Source organism: Thunnus thynnus, chromosome 14 (genome assembly GCF_963924715.1).
Source record: "Thunnus thynnus chromosome 14, fThuThy2.1, whole genome shotgun sequence".
Taxonomy (NCBI): Eukaryota; Metazoa; Chordata; class Actinopteri; order Scombriformes; family Scombridae; genus Thunnus; species Thunnus thynnus.
The window spans coordinates 21,308,994-21,332,422 of NC_089530.1; the positions used below are offsets into that span (position 1 = coordinate 21,308,994).

Sequence of the window (23,429 nt, forward strand, 5' to 3'; positions counted from 1 at the left end):
TTTTGTGGGAGTGCAGTCTTAAACTGGCAGGAGAAATGTGAAGCTAATGTTTATGTTGCCTTGAGTAGGTGATACAGGTACATAAAAGCCAGTGAATCGCTCCACAGATAACTGACACAGACTTATAGAGCTGTACTGTAGGGCTGCAACTAAATATTATTTTCAATATTGGCCAGTTGTTTCTATTAACAGATTTATCATTTAGTTTATAAAATGTCACAACATAGTGAAAAATAAATGTCCGTCACAAGTTCCAAGAGCCCAAAGTGGCGTCTTCAATTTGCTTGTTTTGTCTGAAAAATGGTTCATAACCCAAATATACTCAATGTACAATTATATAAAAAAGAGAAAAACAGCCCAGTCTCATATTTTAGAAGCTAGAACCAATGAAGGATTGACATTTTTGCTTGATAAATGACTATTGATTAATTAACTTTATCAAATTTGTTGGCAATTTATTTTCAGAGTTGATTTTGTGTTGACTGATGATACTCGAGTTTATGTTCCACTGTCGGGTGGAAAATCAAAGAACTTTAAAACAAGATCAGTCGATCCTCATTAAGCGCTTCACTAAACTCATTATAATAAAGATACACTGATCCAATGTCAGTAGTAAACCAGATAGTATACCAGAACCTTGTTACAAATTGTACTCTGAATCTTAAATTATCTTTACTGGTCACAAAGAATCTCATAACCACATAAATCTTTTCTACTCAGTGAAAAGATGAATGATCAATACTCCGAAGCTCATGTAATAGTAAGTAAAACATGAGAGTAAACAGATGCTGTGATAGTTTAAGCGCAATTCTGTATTTTCATTTCCTCCTGAAACGTGACTTTTCCTTTAGCTGCATTGATAAAGTCTCAGCACTGTGGCTGCTAACTGTGCACCACTTGATCTGTTGGTGAGATTAACAAAAGGATGTTAAGACTGAGTGTGAGGAAATCTTTTTAATGGGACACATAATGTATGTTAAGACTAAGACTAAGAAGCACAAATAATAATAATGTATAACAATAACGTCAATTTTTCCCATTAAAGACTCTAAACTGTGACATTTGTACCGAGCTGCAAGTTAATCCAACAAAAAGGACTTCATAAATGATGGAAATATTGTGAATGTAACAGTTTTTTTAATCCAGTAAATCTCATGCCAATAAAGATTTGAGTGGGAGAAAAGACTTGACTGTTTTGTTTTCCTGAATGTTGAGCTGGCGAGGTCACAGCAGAAAACAGCAAAGACTGGTTACAGGTTAAAAATATGTATGAAGGTTTAAGATGAACTGGCTATAAAGTCCCTACAGCTGTAAATGTGCCATTTTTAGGAGACTTGCAGTATTTTTAGGACACAACGACCAGCAGATAGACCGAGTGTGTGGGCTGTCAAATAAGGGCTGACATAGATTGATCTGCAGGCTCGTGTAGCTAAGATTTAGCCTGATACGTGGAGTGACGAGATGATTATTATCCTGGAATAACAGTGATCAGGATTTCATCTGTCCCTTGGGGCTTTGATACAATCTGAATAAGACTAGGATTGAGAAATCTCGCCCCCTCTCTCTTCCCGGTAATCTGACTGAGAGAAAAAAAAAGAAGAGACAGAGCGATCTGCCAGGATGTTAATCTGAACGGGGGGATCAACAGCGCTCAATCCCCGCTGGCCTCTTTGATGGGGGCCCATCATACCGTGAGAGGGCGGGGAAAGTCAAGAAAAGACAGGCTTCATCCCTTTCTCTGACGATCCCTCGCTGCCGTCATCCTTTCCCCTCTTTCAATCCCCACTCCTCTCAATCCCTGCCTCTTCGTCCAAATCTCCCCTGCTCCTCCTCGGTCTTTTCCCCTGCCTCTCCATCCCTCTATCCGTCCCAGGCAAAGGCATTATGTTCTTACCCAGCCAGCCAAAGGGACAAATTAAAATGTGTTGCACTCACTCTCTCTCTCTCTCTCTCTCTCTCTCTCTCAGTCTGTCTAATCTTCTTAGAGACTAAGGCCCAGTGCAAATGCTCCATCTTTTGCTTCAGATTCCTTTTACTTGGTAAAGTCTTGCAGGCTCAAAGCAGCCTTCGCACATCTACTCTCAAACACACACACACACACACACACACATACACAAACACATACACACACGTATTATATATGTTTGGGATTCTGAATCCATCAGGACAAATCTCCCTAATCTGGGCAGGAAGCAAAATCCTCAGAAGGAAACATAATTTATACACGCAGCGGTGGATCAAAAGAATACAAAGTAGAAACAAACAAAAACCAGCAGAGACACTCTCACTTTCAAAGAGAGATAATGGAAAAAGGACAACCAGGTCAGATTATTAAGACAATCCTCTAAAACACACAGACAGCAGAGTGTATTACAGTCCATCACTCTGCCTCTTTCAGAGTCGTATGTGGCCTTTAGATGCTTAAACACCTTTAAAGGTTTCTCTCGTATCCTTACATATATGTACACAAAAAAGAAAAAAGACCGAGCCGACCTCTTCTCACCTCCACTTAACAAACCCTCTCCATCTCAATTCCTAATGTTCTAATTCCACTAATCACCTGGCCACTTAGTCCGAACACACACACACACACACACACAAAAACGCACAGAGACATGGCTAAACCCCTCTCCCTAACACAAAAACACATAATGGCTCACCTCTCTTTAGCAATACTACCTAACCTTGACCATAACATGCACACACGCGTGCCGCAATAATAGGCCCGGCCACCTAACAATCCTCTACCTAACCATGACCATTTAGCACAAAATTGGCCACCTTTCTCTATCATTACATTTAATTAGCTGTGATTAATCAGCTGCCAATTATACCAAACACAGCCTAAAGAGAGACACCACTCTCTGGACTGCCACTTGACACTCTCACGGGGGGGAGGAGGGGAAAAAAGCATTTGCGCGTGTGTGAGTGTATGCATATTTGAGTGATAGATATGTTTCTATTGTAGTTTCATCACCTGAACACTATATCCGTCGTCATGCGAGTATTAGATGTAATAGATGACGGTTTAGAAGTGAACTTGAGACTTTGATCCAAACATCTACGCAGGTTAAGTGGGCAGCAACTTTTGAAATGTATCATCTTAGCAATATTTTTAGGGCTTTTTTTTCCCCCTGACTATACGCCAAAAGAGGGCAAACCACTAAACTGACAATTCTGGGGCACCTGAAGCCACTCTGTTGATTATGCTTTAAAGCTGCGCTAATTAACAATAGATGAAATGACTATGTGTGCTGTGAAAGTGGTTGCTTGTAGTGGGAATTTTCACCCAACTCTTCAGTTCCCCTCAACTGTACAGAGCAGTTTTTATTGGCCCATAACTTAACTGTCATGTTTGAGTCTCACCACTCTCTTCAGACTTGTTTACAACCACACCAGGCAAGAAAAACTCAAATAAACCCAGTGTCCGCTTACCTGTCCAGCACCAAACCACAGACAAACAAAGTTAGTGACAAGCTGATGAGGATAGTGGAGGATTTAGCAGCTAAATACACAGATATCACCTCTGGTGGAGAACACGAAGGAGCCAACAGCAGATTGAATATTGGACTTGAACTCTTGAAACTTGAACTCCATGTCTGCTGATGTGTAAATACTGATTGTTGACACATTCTCCAGAACAAATTTATATGGTGATACTGGATGTCAATGTTGTTCAGGATTTCTACAACTCTGGTTACAGTCCTGAATGTGAACATTTACTGTTTTACATCATTATAAATTGAATACCTGTGGGTTTTAGACAGTGCGTTAGAAAAAAAGAAGGCAATTTGACTCCATGTTGTGCTCTGGGAAATTGTTTTTACTATTTTAAAGATTAAATAATCAATCAAAAATAATGGACGAATCCACAGGGATTTATTGAGCATAAACAAGTAATGTTGTAACATTCTAAAGATTGTTACGGCTCATAATAAGTGAAGCCATCACATGTAGGAAGAGCCATGAAATTCATGTAATGTCTCTCCCCCAGTATGTACAATAACTACTGTTTTACTGTCAATTCTGAAGATGAAAAAAAACCTAAGATGCTCCATCCACGTCGTATTATTTAAAGATCTGCAGGTGTAACTAAATGCACCACGATAAACCAGCTGAACCTTCGTACTAAAACCTAACAGATGGCATGACGCTGCTGAGCCTTTGTCGGTCTATCCCACATCTTCCATCGACATCAGTGACAGTGTGTACATCTGCAATCCATTACAAGGCTTCACCAATCTCACAACACCGGCATGTAGCTGACTCTCTGTTATAAGTAGGATAACAGCTATACAATCTAGCAGGAAGGGGAATGAGAACCACAATAACAACATGATATTTAAGAGGGTTTGGAAATCCTCAAGAGAGACAAATCCCTCTTTTAGTGCACACTAGGACAGGAGAGAGAGAGAGAGAGAGAGAGTCAGAGCACAAGAGTTAAGGTATTTTTTTTTTCCCTCGGTTTTGTTCTCGTCCTGATCAGACAACATAATGGCCTTGTTTCCTGTCCTCTGATGTCAGGCTCATCCCTCTATCCTTTTATTCATCAATCTCTCTGTCCTGCTATCCAGCCCCCGACCGTCCGTTTCATCTCATGTGAAAATTGCTTCTTATCTGCCCGCCTTGCCTCTCTCTTTTTCCTCACACTAATCTACGGGGCTTATATAGCAGGACTTAAGATGACAAAGATATACATTTTTATAAATTGTTTGTCATGAGCCACAGAGGACAGAGATGGAATAGTCAGACATGCAGATGCCATCCTAACTTTTGTTCATACAACATCGTTTTCTGTAGAAATCTGATGCAACAGGTTGCAGTCAAATAACAAAAACAACAGTGTGTCAAAAAAAGAAGATGAAATCTATTCATTTTAACTCTTTTCAAAGTTAGTACAATTAAGGGGGAGCAGAATACAGGAAAGCTCTTACGTTGCATTCTGTTTTAACCCTGGAGATAAACAAAAACGGCAAGTCTTTGGATTTTATTTTATTATAGTGCAGTTCATGGTGCTGGTTGGATGTAACCATACAACATGTATGAGTTTGCATACCTGTGAAACCATTGTTAATTATTTCATCTTGAATAAATTAATATACACAGTAGAAATTATGGAAATTATTAACTATTATTATTATAGTTCATTAAATGATGATGATGTTTTATTTCTAAAATTGCCATCCCCAATATCATCCCAACCTATTTTGATGTCACTAAGATACGATATAAATTAAAGTTAGTTATTACTGGAAAAGTTTCAAAATAGTTACAACACTTTAAGAAATATCTGATCTTTTGTTGGCATTCAGAAAGAGGTGAGGTTTGATTTCTAGACCTGTTTGAGCGGATGACATCACAGTGATGAACAGTATGATGTGATAAATTAGCTCCTTCGCTCCTTTGAAAAGATTTGGCAAGTCACCTTGGACGGTTTCAGGAAGATGCAGTATCAGAAAACACAACCTGATTCCCATAGTTCCTCTGTGTGTGTGTGTGTGTGTGTGTGTGTGTGTGTGTGTGTGTGTGTGTGTGTGTGTGTGTGTGTGTGTGTGTGTGTGTTTACCTCGATGATCTTACGAGCCTCGCGATAGCGGCCTGTCTGCAAGAAGGCGAAGAACAGATCATACAGCATGGTCATCTCTCCTCGCTCCTGACTCACAACGTCCATGGCTGAATAGAAAGACGGAGAGACAGACAGACGAGAAACAGAGCAAGAAAAAAAGGTCATGAATAAAAAAAAAATTGCCTGCAAGGTGAACACACACTCAACCGCAAACTTCATCCTTACTTTCTGATTCCAATTATTTGGCACAATGTCCAAGGCACAAAGCAGCCATATCAAGTCCACTCTCAAACAAACGCACAAGTCCCGAATGAAAGCCTAAGCTCTCCTGGTAAACTTGCTAAAGCGCTCTGCTCAGCGTTACGTACTATCTCTGTCCAGCAGCTTCAGGACAGGTACCACACACACACACACACACACACACACACACACACACACAGCAAACATTCGGTTATCCAAATGGTACTGTGTGTTCAGCAAAACCGAGGAAGAACAAATAATCTCTCTGCCTTTACTTACTGTCATCTGAAGTCAAAAGAATGAACAATAGGGTGTGATTTTGCTTTTTGGACTCATCATGTAAAAATTAATTCATGATGTGCATCTAATGTAGACACGTTTGCAGAAGTTAAGGGAATCTTTGCATGTAAATCTTAGTTTGGAGTTTCTTTATCAGACTAAACCATATTGGCTCATGAATAGCACAAATTCATTCACTTCTCTTTTTCCACATCTCAAGTTCCTGCAGACTTTTCCATGACAAAAACCTCAAAGTTAAAAGCATATATGATGACCTTTCATCCTCCAAAATAGTCTAGTGGCTACTGTGGTTGTCAGGATCTCACAAAAACACTCAAAAACTCCAAACCAAGGTCAGACATGTGAGTCAAGATCTTTTGAAAAGCCACGCCGTGCTTTAAGTGCGTTTTGGACAGGAAAGTCTGCATGTTTGATGGTTCTAGTACATTTCTGGTTTTTATCTCAGATGGTGTATTTTCATACTATCCATGCACTGCAACAGCAAGGGTCCATAGGAGCACGGCTCTCGACGTGTACTCACAATGCCATCGGATCAAGTGAGACTCAAGGTTTATGTCATCCCTCTCTACCGCTATATGAGGTAGTTTTTGAGAGACAGAATCATTTGTTATTTCAAGATCCGCTGGTTGAAACGGGTTTACATGCTGGCCTCTGTCAGACAATCGTCGTAAAAGTCGCTTTGTTTTTTTGAGGGTGCAGCGACTGACTGAGGGTCTGTCACCTTTCGGGGAGGGGCGTAGACGAGGGTGGGAGGGCAGGGTGGATGAGGGAGTGGGTGAAAGGGGACGGAGGGGAGGGAAGGAGGTGGAGAGGTGCTCCAACTGCATGGCTTCAACCTTTACGTACTCCAGAGCCACTTGCCCCTCCGGCACATTGAATTTGACCTTTTCACCACGCCGCTGTCAACATTACAGGGAGACTGTTGAAAACGTGATCAGCCGACGTGCTTCAACGCGACCCTGGTCTGAACCTTTCTCACTCTCTGGTCCTCTTACGTGCTCTCAGAATTGTTGGCGCTTGTTACGCGCATGTTTAATGCAAACACTGCACAGACACTTTGTATTCGCTTTCCCACACAAACACAAATGAATAATAGAAGGTTAGAGTCAACCAGGAGAGACACAAGTTTTAATCAAGCTGAGCCGGACTGAAATAAATGTTAGAAAGTAGCGGAAAGTAGCTTTAACAGTGCTATTCTGAACTTTAACAAGGTTGTTGGGAACTTATTTGGACATTATAAAACTTTGGGGTCACAGGATGCAATGTCTTTTTAAGAATCAGGGCTTGGGGAAGAGCTCAGGGGTCACAGTTTATGAAACCTGGCTAAAAATGGACGATAGACTGATGGATGGATGATTTTCATTACCTGTTAAAGTATCAAATATTTTTTAAGATTGATCAATTAAGGGTTTAGTCTATAAAATATAAAATAAATGTGGAAAAATAGCCATCACATGCTCCTGGAGCTCAAAGCAACAGCCAAAATATGTAGTTATATTATTATGTAATTACAGAAATGGAATAAAATCAGAAACTCTTCATATTTGAAAAGCAGGAACCATCAAAACCTTGTTTTTTTATTGTTTGGCTTAGTAAAAAGAGTAATTGTCGATATTGTCAAATGTTGTGTTGATTTACTGATTGTTTTAGCACTTAGACTAATGGATCATGTTAAGGAGATGAAAAAAAAAGATGGATCAGTAACAGTGTGTTGGCTTAATGGACAAATGTGAAACCTTTCTGCAGCAGTTCAGTGTCTCCTTTCTCCACCAGGCCAACAATGATGTCATGGATGCGAGGCAGGTGGTTGTAGCGCTTCTGACACTCCAGTGCCGCATCTAGAGCTCCGGACAGGTCCTTACTGCGGACACACACACACACACAAACACACAAATACACAGAAAGAGAGGGGGAGAGAGAGCAGAGAGCGAGTTAGATGTCAGGTCTGTCCAATCAGTCATGTACAGGATTGTGTCTGTAGAGAATAGAGAGCGTATCATGGGGTGTTAACCCTGTGACCTCCTATTCAAGCACTATGACCCGCCGCAACAATACAGGCCTTTGAATTCATGACAGCACAACTGAGGGGTGATGAAGCCTTTTGGCCCCAATACATCATTCTCACACAATCGGGCACACTCTCACACACCTGTCTGCTCGGGGCTAATGTCTCTCTGGACAGGCTTTTAGAGGGGAGGCTACGCAACAGACAAAAGGACTCCACTGATCTTTACCCTCAGCTCAGCTCCTCTCACACCTTCCAACTTCTCTTGCTCTTTCTCTTCTTTTATCCTCTCCAACACCTTTTAACCTCCCCTCATTTCCTCTTCTCTCATTTCCCTTTCCTCCCGATCTTCTCCCCTTCTTCTTCTCTTCCTTCCTTCTCTTTTTCACCTCACCGTCTTCCTTTTGATTCCATGCTGTCAGCTCATTCCTCTCCGCTGACCTCGCCCCCCAGCTGAGCAATTTAGCAGAAATATGGCAACAACATTACAGACCACCACCACCATCATCCAGCTCCCTTCGTCTCATGTCATCCTTTTCTTGCTCAATCTAGCCTCCTACCACCACCACCCCCCTCAACCTATCCCTCCCAAGCGGACGAACAAACAAAAGATCGCATAGAGGGAGGACGAGTGCGCCTGATGGAGTGATAACGAGGGAAATAGAGAGACAGGGATGGGGAAAGGAAGCAAGGGAACGAGAAGTTGATAGAAGGGGGAGGGAGAGAGACCACTTCAATCCCCTCTATTGTGACAGCGCTGCCATCAATCTTTGATTGAGTAATTACCATGTCAATCACACAGAGGTCAAAGCAGATAGGGCACCAATGGGGGAGGCAGGGAGCAGAGTAAGTGAGTGAGAAAGAGACAGATAGAGCGTGAGAGAGATAGAGATTGAGAGCGAACAGGTATAATTTTTGAAGTGTTTTCTCCTCTAATCAATTAGACAATGGGATAAAGGAATATGCTCAAAAAGACCAACAACCCGGAAAAAAAAAAAAAAAAAAAAAAAAAACAGGAAATGGTATGACCTTGAGTTCGGCAGAAGCGGAAGAGAGCGATGGAGGGAGGAGGAATGGAGTGATTAGGGTTGGAAGGTAAAGAGGTCCGTTAATTGAAATGAAGAGGGACAACATTATTCAGCAGTGCCAGTCAAGAGGCTGTTCAACTACACAACAGTCTGATTGAACAACACAGAAGAGAGACTAAGAGATTTTTGAAAATGAGAGAAAGAGTGTGGAGAATGAGACAAGGGTGGGGGGGAGGGGGGGGACGGGCGCGCGTGGTTTATGCCAAAAAATGAGACGGGAACGAGAGAAAAAGTGCAGAAAGCGGTTTGTAATTACCGTAATGTGCCTTATAAACGCAATTACCTTAACTGTTGTGGTGTGGTGTTTGCAGCTTTTTTTTTACACTGGAGCCATTTCTACATGTTATAGCCAAGTCATGTTGCTGGCTTCAAAACTCCTTCTTCACGTTTGTTTCATCCCTTCTATCTGTCCACCTCCATCAAGATCCTCTGCACCTACTTATAATCTCTCCTTCCTAACGAGACATCTTAAAAAAAAAAAAAAACACCCCATCACTCTTGGCAAAAAAAAAAAGGGCCTGGTGTTGCAATTACACCCCTTCTGCTTCTGCCTCCCCCTCTCCCCCCTCCCCCTTCTCCCCCTCTCTCTGCCTGCCGATCCACCCCAAAAAAAGAGCTAAGGATGTCGAAAGATGGATAATTTCCCCTAGGTACAATTTAACTGTCACTTTGCGTTGCCATTTACTGCGGCGCACAGCCCTGTTAATGTCCCCAACTTTGCATGTCAGCCACTTTCCAGCCAATTAAGCCCTGAAAAAATAACGAGCGCTTTGCTCGGTGGAAACCTGAAGGATTAGACAAGGAAGCTCATTTTGTCTCATCTCACTCCCCCTCTTTTTTCCCTCCATCTCTGTCCCCTTCTTTTGTTCGTAGAAGATCGGCAGGCCTGTTATCAAGCCACTGTCCTCGCGTGGGGGGGAGGACGAGGTGTCTGTGTCTCGAAACGCAAATGAGACTGTGATCATGACACCACTAGCCCGCTGTTACATGTGTTGAAGGATGGCATTTACTAATGTTCACGCCAATAGCCACACAGGTGAGTGCTTACATGATGTAGGCACCCAAAACCTAAGTGTGTGTGTGTGTGTGTGATGGTCTTAAAGCTGCATTAATTGATTATCTTGGACACTCAAAGGCAGTCAAACAAGCTGAAAACACAACACGTCACATATTATCTCCTTATAAAGATGATAGCATGTTAGCCAACAGTTGTCTCCAGTATTTACACATTCAGCAGACATGTAGCAACATTAGCATTCATGAAGTCCTTCTGGCCTCCAGGTGAATGAAAGTCCAATATTCAATCTCCCTGTAGCTCTGGTCTGGTCCCAACTAAGTCCTGAGGGAAATAGCTTCCTCTTTAACTGCTAAATGCTCCACTGCTTTCACCAGCTAGTTGTGAAATTTGTTGCTCTGCCACTTTGTGTTGGGCAGGTAATGTGCTGTGGGTTTATCAGAGTTTTCTAGCTGAAAACAGAAGTGGGAGAAAAAAGGTTTCTGAGGGTAAAAGTTTACATGCTGAAAAACCAAAACAAGCTAAAAGAGGCTAAAACAATGCTGTTGAATCAAATGATAATTATTTGAGGATTCGTCTCTATGAGTGACACCTGTCATATTACACATAGTTCTTACATAAACAATACTTTTTATTGTAACATTGAAACCACAAGTTGTTAGTTAATGGAGCTGTGTTGAGCTTCAATTAGGAATCTTGTGTCTTTCAACATCTTTCTCTTCATTGTTCATCTCTCTTCTGATCATCTTCCCATCAATTCACTTCATTTATCTCTGGCTGCTTCCATTTATCTACTGAGGATTTCCATTTCTCTTCTAACCTCCTTTTAGTTCACTGTTTCTCTTTTGTAACAGTGCATATCAGAAGTGGGATGCTCCCCTCTTATTTTAGGCCTCACTTAAGCACTGTGTACACACAATACAAGACAGTAGAAGAGTCAAAAGTGAATGAGGTATTTTTTTCTCTGAGCCACTCATATCCTGTCAGCTCTCTAACCCCCTTTCAACTCCTCTTCATATTCTATCACCGCCGTTTTCTGTCTTATCATACATGTCCTGCCAGCTCTTCATTTTGTTGGACTCATTAGCATTTCCTGTCGCTAATCACTTTCATAAGGATGTGGCAATCTGTGCTAGCTGCCAGATACCGCACTAGCAGGTTAGCACACACAATACTGAGCGGATGGGCATGAAGGCTAACGGGGCGGCGCATATGATGGGCTGTCAAGGGCTAATCTGCCGGAGAAGTGTTCATTAAGTCATTAGCACTGACGCAGCGATGAGACGGGTGCAGGCGGGAGTGATGCCTGCTTTGTCCTCTTTTATCGCCGCGCTCCGTCCCTCCTCCTCCCCGACTGTCTGTTTGTCCGCTGACTGACGGAATGAAGAGGTGGAGACGAAAGGGAGGAAAATAAAAGATAAGAAGAGGAGAAGAGACCGAGGAGATAGATTCAATTGGAGCGCGAGAGTCAAGTGTCGTAGTACTCAAACCTTCCTTTTTACGCATCTTTACAAGTGATACATTTATAAAAACTCCTAATTTCAAAAAGCCTGTTAAAACTAACAGCTTCATGATGAAACTAAGAGTATTTAACAATAACATTTTTCTGGTTATTATGTTGATGCCAATGAAAACTAAAGCCAATGAAAAAAAAAAAGTATCCACCGTGTGACACTGATGAATAGCTACAGTGTCATGAACACGATTAGTTTCATTCTGTGAAGGGGCAAAATTGTAGTTACGATGCTCGGCTTTCATACAGAAAGCATTATTAACCTGTTGTTATTCATCTATCTATTTTCAAGGCTATTCTGTGCCTGAAACTGATGTTTTAGAGTAAAGATGAGCCATTCAGGCGTTATCTCCCTCCTGCAGGGAGGGATCCACTGAAATAAAAGTTGGTAAAGACAGAAAATGTGAAGAACTTAAATATGTTGCCGGTGTTTATTGTTTTGTTGAAGCGAATCACTCTATACCCCAGTTTCGACTATGTTCGGGTGAATTGGACCACTGTGTCAAACTAATTTTACCTGCACATTTGTTCTACCTTTGATTTAGTGACTATTTCCAAGCCTTGACAAAAAGCCAGCTGAAAACACACAAATGTACCAATAACAGAACAGAACTAGCCTGTTCATTAGAGTGTGTTCACTGCAGTATCATTTGGAGGAAGTACAACTGGCGTTTGATTTGTGAGCAGGGCTGTGGTAAGCTGGTGTGTGTGTGTGTGTGTGTGTGTGTGTGTGTTTGTGTTTTGGCTGCTGTTGATGACCCAGGAGTAAATTAGCCTGCTAATCTCACAGAGGCAGTGATTAACGAGTGAACCTGGAAACTGTTTGTGCCAGAGACCAGACTTACAGCAAAACAAACAGCGGCAGGGGAGCGCCGGGTTTGTGTGAACGTCTGAGCGTATGTGTGTGTGCGTGTACACGAGCTTCGTGTGCAAAGGTCTACCTCTACAGCAGCATGTGCACTAGAGGTAAACAGTGTGTACGAAAGCATGTGCAGGGTGTGTGTGTGTGTGTGTGTGTAGTGGCGGGCCCCTAACGGCGCGCTGCATGGCTGTGGTAAATCCAGCAATTAGTGCTCTGTACATAATTAACATGCTAATGAGTTGATCTACTTAAAAGCTGCTCTGACAAATAGAACACACACACACACACGATGAATAACACACATACTCAATAGAGTTGAGGGGTGGGGCAATACCAGTGACCCTGCAGCCAGTGTTTGGCAACGTTGATTTGCATTTTTGCGTTATGAGAAGAAGCATCGATGGTCATCTCTCATCTCACCCCACACACACACACACACACATACTCACACACACACACACCTTGGAGTATAGCAATGGGTGTTTCAGGAGATCAGGGGCGGGGGCTCATGGGAGAGGTTGCAGCTGGTGAATCCTCAAACAAACAAAGCCTGGCTCTAACGCCGCGTACACACACACAGGAACACGAACACACACACACACACACACTCACACACACACATAAATGAGCAATTTTCAAATCCTCTCTCTGTCTGAATCGCTGACCCGGAAAGTAACCCCAGCTATGATCATAGAGAGGGATGAGTGACTCATTGAGACACACATACATACACACACCTGGCAACTGGATTTGGCAGATGAAGACACAAATCTGAAAACAAAGTGAGCTTGTTGCCTGGTTAGTGGACAACTTCAGCCATAGAAAAGGAAATGCGCCAAAACGGAAATGAATGCCTTAACGTTAAATCTGTGTCCACATGGCCAAAGTGCGTATGTCTGTCTGTGTGTGTGTGTGTATGGTTGTATAAATCTGTGATTTTGTGATTTATACACATGAACAGAGGTTGTTTTACCTGTCCAGGTATGCAGTAATCAGGGGTGAGCAGAGGTTGGCGGTGGGTTTGGCCAGTCCGAGGGTGAAGATGGTGTCCTGCAGCCGTTTGACTGTGGGGGCGCCGCCTTTGGCCACTACGGCGTTGAGCGTGTGGAAGAGCATGGTGATGTGGTTGTCATTCATCACCACCTCCTTCTCCTTCATCTCCTTCAGGATGTCCACCGCCTCTGTAAAAGGAAGAAAAAGAGAGAGACTGTTAACGTGAAGAAATGTTTCAGCAACTCTCGACATGTGTGGTGCTTTGGTGAGGTGCGCAATGTGAGTTTTAGCCTCTCGATCGAAAGATGAAGTGCGATTTCCAGGTAAAGACAAAAGGACAAATGAAAAGCACAAAAGCCAAGGAGAAAGAGAGATGATGCAGAGAGATGAGGAGAGAGAAAGCGAGATGTGGGCAGAGCTTGGCTGAGAGAAGAGTAGGGTGTGTGAATATGATAAAAGGCCCCTTTAGCTAATTCCATGTGGGGAAAACAAACCCATATTAAAACAGCATTTTGCACCCAGCGGGGATGCAAATCCAACCCCGTATAATGCCAACTCTGCGCTAATTGCTACTTGCGGTTTTCTAAACGAGACTACAATTACCGGACCCCTACAATGGAGGCCGGCTTTTTGCCGTGGCCATGTGGAAAGCACTTGGGGGGCTAAATTATAGGTATGTGACGACAAGGGCCCGTCGTGGCCCCAGTGAGACCCTGGTAAGCGGGCTGAGGGGTGGATCAGTTTGGTCAAGTCCAGCCGGTAATGGAGGGCTTTCTACCGGGCCACGCGCCCATCTGGCCAACACTAGGGGCTAAATGGTGAACAGGGAGTGTGTGTGTATCAGGGTAAGGTAATTAAGATGCGTTTACTGTCTATTTAGACAGCTGCTAATGGGCTGACAGCGATACAGCCGCTCTCCACCACAGATACTAATCTATACTGCATGACCAAGAGGAAGGGAGGAGATGGAGATGTGCAGAGACACAGAATATATTTGAATAATGTGTATAGCATTGAGCCAATCCTCCCAACTGCAGGGGAATATTGGCAAGTTGCTTAAAATTCACTCAACAAACATCCTCGCTCCTTACGTTGGTGAGAGTCACAGCAAACACAAAAGCAGAAAAGCAAAGAAAGTTTAAGTAAATGCAGGTGTGATGATACTAACACCTATGTAACTGTTAATATACCAAACTCCTTGAACAAGAGAGTCACTCTCTACTGGGAACACACGTTCAGACTCAATCACATACACACACACACGCATTGCGGGCTGAGGGACAGGGCCACTGGTGAGTGCTTTGGCATCCTAATTTCAGTCTGTCTCTCCATCTCTCCACCTCTCTGTGCCAGTTGTTATGGCGATGGGAACCAAAGGCTGTCACAGATTTAATGGGACAGGGGAAAATAGAGGATGGAAGGGTGGAGTAGGGGTGACTGGCAATGCAGGAGACACTGCTAAACAGGGAGGGGAGGGGCGGTGGGGGGGTTAAAGGGAGGAGAATAACAGGGGATGAAGCTTTACAGGGGAATAAGTTTGGTTAGTTGGTTGGATGAGGGCTTAACAAGAGCAGTGAAGTTAATGGGTTTACTGCCTCTAGTGTGATGATGTATTATACTTTTATGGAAATATAAATTTTTAAATATAAAAACAATAATTGCAAAGAGCTGCATCATCAGAGCGGTGGATATGCGGAGAGCCAGTAGCTCCAGCATCACTGTTCCTGTACTATGATGACGCTGTAATGAAGGTGCAGTGACGAACAGTGCTTCAAACTAATTGTTTGACAGAAATGTGCTGAAAATTGTACAATAAAAATTAACATTTAACATAAAACTACTGAAATAACAGCCTGAATCAAAGTCGCAGGGATAAACAATTTCATCACAGATGGTGGTATCAACAATTGCCCTATAATGACCTGACATGTTGTCAAGCCCGTACTGTCTGTTTATCAGTTCAGATGTAACTTAATCTCGCTATCTGACTCTCTGTCTCTGTCCGTGCCCCCCCCCCCACCCCCCACCCGATCTATCCATCCCTCTCTCCATCACTCTCTGACAGACCCGCTAATCACTGAGACCAATGGCTTGGAGTTGATCTGCCCAAATGGAGCTACACTAGCTAACATCCCTCCGTCCACCATCCAAACCCCCCCCCCCCTCCTCCTCCCCCACCCCTGTTCTCCCTCCATCCCTCCCTTTATCCGTCCGTTTAGCCAGTATGCATATCCATCAGCTCAGCCAAGCATCGTGGCCAGCAAAGTGAGCCAGACCACACACACACACCGAGAGATGGAGAGGCAGACAGGCCAGGTAAACAAACATCACACAGCCCAATGGTTCATCTAATGCTCCATGACTCGACTGCAAGTGATGTCTCTTTCCCAAAACACACACACAGCACCGAAGATGAGTCCAGGACGATCTAAAGCCAGAACAAGTTGTGTTTACCAAAGTGGGAGGATGGACAGATGGAGGCAGAGGGGCAAGGGCAGGTCAAAGAGACGCCTCTTGATAGAAGAGAGGTGTATGTACAGTTCAAGTATGTTTTGAAGAGGATTATAGGTGTGTAAATACTTGCTATTTTTGCGTTCTTGGGTGCTAAAATGCAAGAACATGTATTTTTGCTGTTTGTGAGACTGGATTAAGTAGTTTTATTGTGCATGTGCAATAATGCCCTACAAAAACATGCTGCTAGAATGTGGAGGAATCTGCAAAAAAGTTCAGATCGAAACATGTTTTTGACAGCGTATAGCCGTGCACAACGTGTAACATGTGCAACGTGCAATGTGTATTACGTGTTTAATGTGTACATTGAGATAGCGGGTAATAACGTGTGTGTGTGTGTGTGTGTGTGTGTGTGTTAGAGTTTGGAATACAACATAAAGTCAGTAATGGACCAGGCTTTATGTGACTTCAAATAAATATTCATTCAATGTTTTCCCTGCCTCCTGTAGACTTGTGAGTAGTGATTCATGAGAAAAGTCGATTTAACTCAGTGGAACACGAGTCAAAACTCAGATACTTTGTAGATTAAGTGGCCTAGGAACTTGGAACGGACACTATACAAGTGTTTTATTTTATTTTGTGTGTTTATTTTTTTCAATGAGGAATACTGGATTTTGGTAAAACTGACACAAATTAATCTATTTTGATTATCTTTGTGGTATGAATGGAAGCAATAACTGGTACAAATATGTTAATTTAAAAAAGGAAATGAAGGGATTTCATATAAAGCTGATGTGGGGTGGGTGACAGGATAGGAAACTGAGTCAGCATTTATAGTCGCCACTTCTGGGTGCATGACGTTATGTTCTGATCATAGTTTTGAAGGACTTAACACATTATCTTGTAATGATGCACTGTTTTGTGCTGCTGCTTTGTTGTGTATATTTTTAAAAAATTAGCTACATGGAGAATTAAGTTGAACTTGATACAAATGTCAGTATTACCATGATGTCATGCTTGATAGGTGTTTCCTGTATGTGTGTACAAGGTTACTGTGTGGGTATATACGTATATACATTTATATTTACTAACATGAAAGAAACAGTATATTAGTTTGATGTTTTTTTGGATAACAGTTACTGTTTCTGTACCATATTCTTCTTTCTGGGGATAAAGCACAAATGAGGAGCTGGATGGTTAGACAGATGTCTGGACAGATGTGAAGGAAAGATTAAAGGACCATGATGGAGATTAAGAGTGAGCAGCAGACGTAAATTAATTGGTTGGTAAGAGAGGAAGTAATCATAAAGAACTGTAAAAGAGCAAAGAGGGAAGGAAAGTGACACAAGGATCAAGTCGGAGGGATGAAGTAAGGTAAAAACAAAGTTGCCTGGCGAGGTGGGATGGGAGGCTTTGAAACAAGGGCATTAACAACAAAGCCATTAGAGAGGGTTAGAAATAAAGCAAGATGCCAGGAGACATGATCTTCAGCTGGGCCTGGTGTGTGCTACGAGCCAGGCAACCCAACGTCTGGGTGGGGACAGGCTAACATCAAGGTTAGCCATGTGTGCTAATGTGGATGACAAGCGTCCCCTCCATATGCACACTCTGGCTAATGGCAAACGCGTTAGCACTGCCTATACACACCCCTACACACACACACACACACAGACGGACACACCAACTGTCGTGCCCACCAAATGCCTTTTGCTTGAATTCACATGCAAATTTGCATGTAGCTCTGTGTGTGTGTGTGTGTGTGTGTGTGTGTGTGTGTGTGTGTGTGTGAAATTCTCAAGCACTTCGGCGGACATGATCTGCCATTAGCATCAAGGCGGATTTCAATAATTCTGGAAAAATACACACAGTCCTGTAATTTTCCCCCTCTCTCATTTCTCACTGACACGGATGTGTGTGTGTTTTGGGGGGAGGGTGGGGGGGGGGGAGGTTGAGAGAATGACACGAGACAGAGTGGGGAAGAGAGGGTCAGATTGAGAGACAGAGACAAAGACAGAGAGAGAGCGAGCGAGGGGAGGAGAGGAGAGGCGAGGACAGACAAGGGAAACATTTTGCCTGTCATTGTGTGCAAAAAGCAGAGCGGCTAAACTGATGGTAATTGGGTCTCCAATGGGCTGAAGGAAACCCACCGTAGCATTCTGAAAATGGCCAGCTAATGTGGTTTGAGGGAGGGAGAAAGACAGATTGTGACAGAGTTGGTGACACACACACACACACACACAAGCTCAACCACACACATTCACATCTGTAAGTTCAAGCCTGATCTGCTCTGATCCAGCTTACTGTCAAAGAAAAAGCAGCGTGGAACTTAGCACTGATGGGATTAGTCAGTTAATCAATTAGCCTGTCGATTGAAAAGTAAAAACGACAATTTATAATAATCGATTAATCATTCTGAGTCATTTATCAAGCAAAAGTGTCACTGAATATATTTGGGTTTTGGAGTGTTGAAGTTACTTTGGCTCTAAGAAAATGAACACTGAACCGTTGATGATTAGGAGACTAATCAATAATGAAAATAAGAACTAGTTGCAGTTACAGAGGAACTTACCCTCCACTTTGTCATTCTTGGAGAGGGTCTTGACCAGTGCGAGGTATTTAGTGGCATCCAGCGCCACAGACGAGTCCTTACGACTCCTAGAGACAGAGAGGGCAGGAGGAAGTTTAGATTAATATATTCGACAAACAGTAATGCAACTCATCTACTGTACTTTCTCCTGCTGGACTTCAGTCTGATGCCGGGACCAGGTGGTGAGTGAAGAGAAGGAAACAAGAGAGGAAGAGTGGAGAGTTTCCTGTCTTTTAGCCAGTCAACAGAGTGGCTGGACCCTGCATTAATGTCTCCCCTAATACCACTCAAGTTAAACTTTAATGGCCTGATACAGGTCACAGCACTGCCTTGTGTGTGTGTGTGTACAGTGTTTATGTGTGTGTGTGTGTATCCTCCTCCACTCACATTTCCCTCTTCAGGCTGAGCGCCTCCTCCACATTGTCGTGGCGACAGCACAGGTTGATGAGGGTAGCGTAGCCGCCAGCTGTCATCTCGTCCTCATGCTGCTGCTTCAGCTCAAGGGCGCGCTGCAGGTTCTGATCAGACGACAAAGCTCTTTACTAGACACGCAGACGACTTAATGCAAGGAAATTAAAAGGTTTTAGGAGACTTAAGTTCTCCAAAAGAATCCTACCTCCTCAGCACAGAGAGTCTGGATGGTTTGTTTGAGTACAGCGCCGAATGGTTTGTTGTCCGCTTTCAGTTCGGCCAGTTTCTTCTCAAGCGCTAACGCCGTATTGCCAGTTCCCTGATGGACACAAAGAGGTGATAAACACATGTGCATGATCATAAACAGACATACATAAACAACCTCATGTGTACATATGCATGGACTCAAAAAACACGGCCTGCATTCACAGAAGAGTCCAGTTTTAAAGTGAAATTACCTACAGATGAAAAATGCAATATTCTTACAAAAATTACATACATTAAAGGGATTTATGGAATAAATTGTGGTGGTCTAATAATTCCTTAAGCAATGATATCTCCTAAATTTAATAGATCTTCTATATTTCATAAATAGTCAAAGGCAAAGTTTATTTTCCCAACAGGTATACATAAGCATTAAAAATGTATTATGTTCATCATTTTGTGTCCATTTTTCACACTGTCCTACTTACAGTGGCACGGGGACCAGCTGCTGCAGGACCATTGGACAACAATGGGTCTTTTGGGTCCACCAAGGCATGCACATCCTGACACACACACACACACACAGTTAAAATTTGACATAACATATACTGTACATCATAAGAGCAACTACCATAACAGTACAAAAAACATAAGTAGCAGAAATACATTTGGTCAAATTGTGGTTTTGGCTGTTGAGTTTGTCAGCTCCACGAATACTTTTCTCAAGTGACTTGTAATATTCATCACCAATAACCCTCCATTGAGAAAATTTGAACTACATCTAGCATTAACAGAGCTCAGGTAAGGACATTTTGAATTTGTCTGGTTCTGTACCTTGATGAGCTCTGGGACGTGGTAGGCCTCCAGAAGGTTCCTGATGCCTCTGTAGATGTTTCCTGAAATAATTATGTTCTACAAAAGAAGAAACAAGTGTAAGAAAATCAACACCAGCAAAGCACTGATCAACTTTTAGCACAACAAGAGTTGAACCTGTTGAATTTTGTGTTAAAGGTTAAAGGTAAAGATAAAGTTTAAATAGTAGCTGAACATAATGAACACAAAGTAGGAATAAGATTATGTTTTTAACAACTTTAAGAAAAATGTATCACTGCCATTTGCTGAAAATAAAGTTGCATTGAGGTGCTGTCGGAAATTTCAACTAGAATGAATACAAATGACCAATAAAAGAGGTCAATTTCACACAGGAAGTAAGACTTTCCCCCTTTGTCATGAATTTGTCTAAGTTGTCCAAGTAATGCTGTATTTCAGCAGCATTTTCTGAGATTATTGTGTTAGACATGCAAGCTCCTATGAACAGGATTGTATTTCATTTCACAATGAAAACGCCATTAGACGCATAGAGGACGTGTTGAGATCCAATCGCCTTGCATTATACTTAAGAATCGTTCTGCAAGGTTTTGTCAACAGCAGCAGAGGGCCGTTAAGAAAAACAATGCAAAATTAGCCAGGACTGACTGAGTATGTGGTGGGAGAGTGGAGGTACATGAAGATATTCAAAGTCATCATATTTTGGACAGAAAATCGACTTAATTATTGATTAAGTCTGTTGAGGAGACAAAGTGTTGAGACAGAGGCAACAATCTCAGAGACAAATAAACCTAAAACTTGCTGAATGACAGATACTACTAGAGGTATGGGAGGAAAAAGGGGGTGAACTGACCCTTTAAATGGACCTGTAGGACAGAGGCCCAGGTTTATCTGAGCAGCTAAAAGGTTTACCTCTGCAGCTCCAGTCCCAGAACACAATTAAAAAGCTGAAATTTATTTTAGTGCATAATGAGGCTTATCTTGGACTTTCGGCTAATTAAAAATAAAAATGTTCTGACGGCGCTGATGGAGCTCAGGTTTCATCCATAAGGGCTGCTTTGTGACAAACAATTCCACCATATAAACCTGGAGTCAGTGTGTAACAGCTGACCTGTCGGATGTGTAGCACAGAACATTAATTACAGAACATTAATTACTGTTAGATCCTGACCAAAGCTACCGCTGCTGTGCAACCTGCATAAACGTGCACATCGCTCTCTCAATTTAAAGACAGACTTATTGTTTCTGCTGTTGTGTGATGCTGCAGGTATTTAATAAACCCAAGAGGAAAGAATCTGATGCAGCCAGATGACAGCAAACAGAAATCCCGGCTTACATTCAGTGACACCTGAACGACATTATTGTAAGATTAATACATTCATTCATACATTAATCTAACATGTTTCAGATCTGTCTGCATGGCAATATTTCTAAGACAGACAGCAGATTCCCCCAGGAGCTGATTTTTTTCTCTTCAATATTCAGAGTTAAACTGACTCTAAAACTCTCCGGATGTGCATCATTCACAGAAAACCTGCTGTGTCTCCTTTGTGTTCATGTTCAGCAACAGTGAAAAGCAGCTGTCAGCGCGGTGCCGCCAAAGCTTTGGGTCCGTCCTGTAGGTCCTGAGGGCTGTATAGTATATCAGAGTATAGCTCCACATATTTCTGCTCCTCAAAACTGGTATTTTGATATAACAGAGCAGAACTTAATGTGGAGCGTCTGCACATACCAAAACGCATACAGGCCATGGATGTATTATAAGATCATTTAAGTTATTTTAACAGTGAGTGGAGAGATTTCTGTAGCAGTCTGGAGTGTTTCAGGCTTTTCTCCACAGTTCAGCACAGAGATCAGTCCATAATGAAAATTGCAGAGAGCACAAAAGCGTCAGTCTTCACCAACATCTTTACTTATTGTATAAAAAAGGTGATGAATCTAATATAGATAATTATAGACATCTTGCCATTATGAATACTGACTATAAAATATTTGCTAAGATAATCATGAATAGACTTAATGATATATTAGAGGTAATTATAGATAAAGAAAAAAAAACGTGTGCAATTAAAGGACGGGTAATGAGGGACAACCTTAGCATGTTAAGAGAAATCTTGCACAAAACTGAAGAAACAAAAGGTTTTTTATATTATTGGTCCTGATAAAAAAAAAAAAAAAAAAGCATTTGACTACATTGCCAGAGATTATCTGTGGGCTGTGATGAAAGCATACAGCTTTATTCACATGGTAAGATGTTTGTAGTTAACGTCAAGTGTTCGTGTAAATGTCAATGGGTTTTTAACTGAGTCTTTTGAAGTGGAGGGAGTTGTGAAGCATGGCTGTCCTTTGAGTGCGGCTCTTTATACTTTAGCCATCAGCCCCCCTAATCAAACAAATTAACAATGACGGTCGTATCGCTGGAACTTCTATTGCTTACGCTGAGAGATAGATGTTTTAACTAATCATTGATTGTATATAAAAATGCATCTGGAGCAAAACTAAATCACGACAAAACAGAAGCAGTTTGGATCCAGGAGGAGAGTGACAGACAAAACATTAATATTCTAGTCAAACGAGCGTCCCGGTGTGTTGCAGTACAGCGTGTAGGCCACTCTGTGACTATAAATTATATGCCTTGTTAACAGCAGATCAGCTGCACAGATCTGAGTGCAACACACACCGCCGCACACACAGTTATTTGTTACTGTATATCATTCGTTTCCCACCCGTACTGCTTTCATTTTTCACGCGGTTCGGTTGAGTTACGCATCTTTCGGCGCTTTCATGGCACAGAATAGACGTATAATTAGTAATTAGACGCATGTCTCAATTCATATCAGTGTTTTATAAAAAGTTTCAGCGTAATATTTTCATGACCTTATGATAATAACGACCGCTTCACTAAAAGCAGGACCCTGTGTGGGAAACACCCTCCCTCAAACACATCAGATATTATAAGAACAGCTGATTTCAGGCTCACTGGGTCAAGGAAAATGTCCAGAGGCACTGGGCATAATCACTGCTCCTCCTCGTGGATATATAAAGCATTGCAACTGGTTTCTACACATGGTGCTTATGGGCGAGTCAAGGCGGCGTTCACTACGTCATCGGGGGTCTGGGGGGGATCTCATTACAGCCAAGGACCCAGCAGGGATCTGCCACAGATCTGGACGGGCCCTGTCACGGATCAGCCGGCAGTTCTAGGCGGCTGCATCTGTATCTCCAAAACTTCAATTTTGCAGTCTTTCCACAACATCCTGATTAATATGACACCGGGGATACTCTTTTATGTGAAGATGATTTCTGCAGATGCATGTCAGAATTAGCCCTACACTGAACTATATTAAAAAAAAGTTATATTTTTAC

General features: G+C 42.3%; 1 protein-coding gene across 1 annotated transcript in view; it reads right to left on the reverse strand.

Moving 5' to 3' along the window:
- Nucleotides 1–23,429, reverse strand: part of lrpprc (leucine-rich pentatricopeptide repeat containing) — a 64,352-nt gene that overhangs the window by 22,162 nt on the left and 18,761 nt on the right. Inside the window, exons 18-25 of the mRNA XM_067610532.1 lie at nucleotides 20,070–20,147; nucleotides 19,724–19,798; nucleotides 19,237–19,350; nucleotides 19,008–19,138; nucleotides 18,603–18,688; nucleotides 13,563–13,770; nucleotides 7,843–7,967; nucleotides 5,567–5,673 (exon numbers count right to left, since the gene is read on the reverse strand). Coding sequence (XP_067466633.1) covers nucleotides 5,567–5,673; nucleotides 7,843–7,967; nucleotides 13,563–13,770; nucleotides 18,603–18,688; nucleotides 19,008–19,138; nucleotides 19,237–19,350; nucleotides 19,724–19,798; nucleotides 20,070–20,147 — 924 coding nt within the window. The remainder of the gene's footprint in view (nucleotides 1–5,566; nucleotides 5,674–7,842; nucleotides 7,968–13,562; nucleotides 13,771–18,602; nucleotides 18,689–19,007; nucleotides 19,139–19,236; nucleotides 19,351–19,723; nucleotides 19,799–20,069; nucleotides 20,148–23,429) is intronic.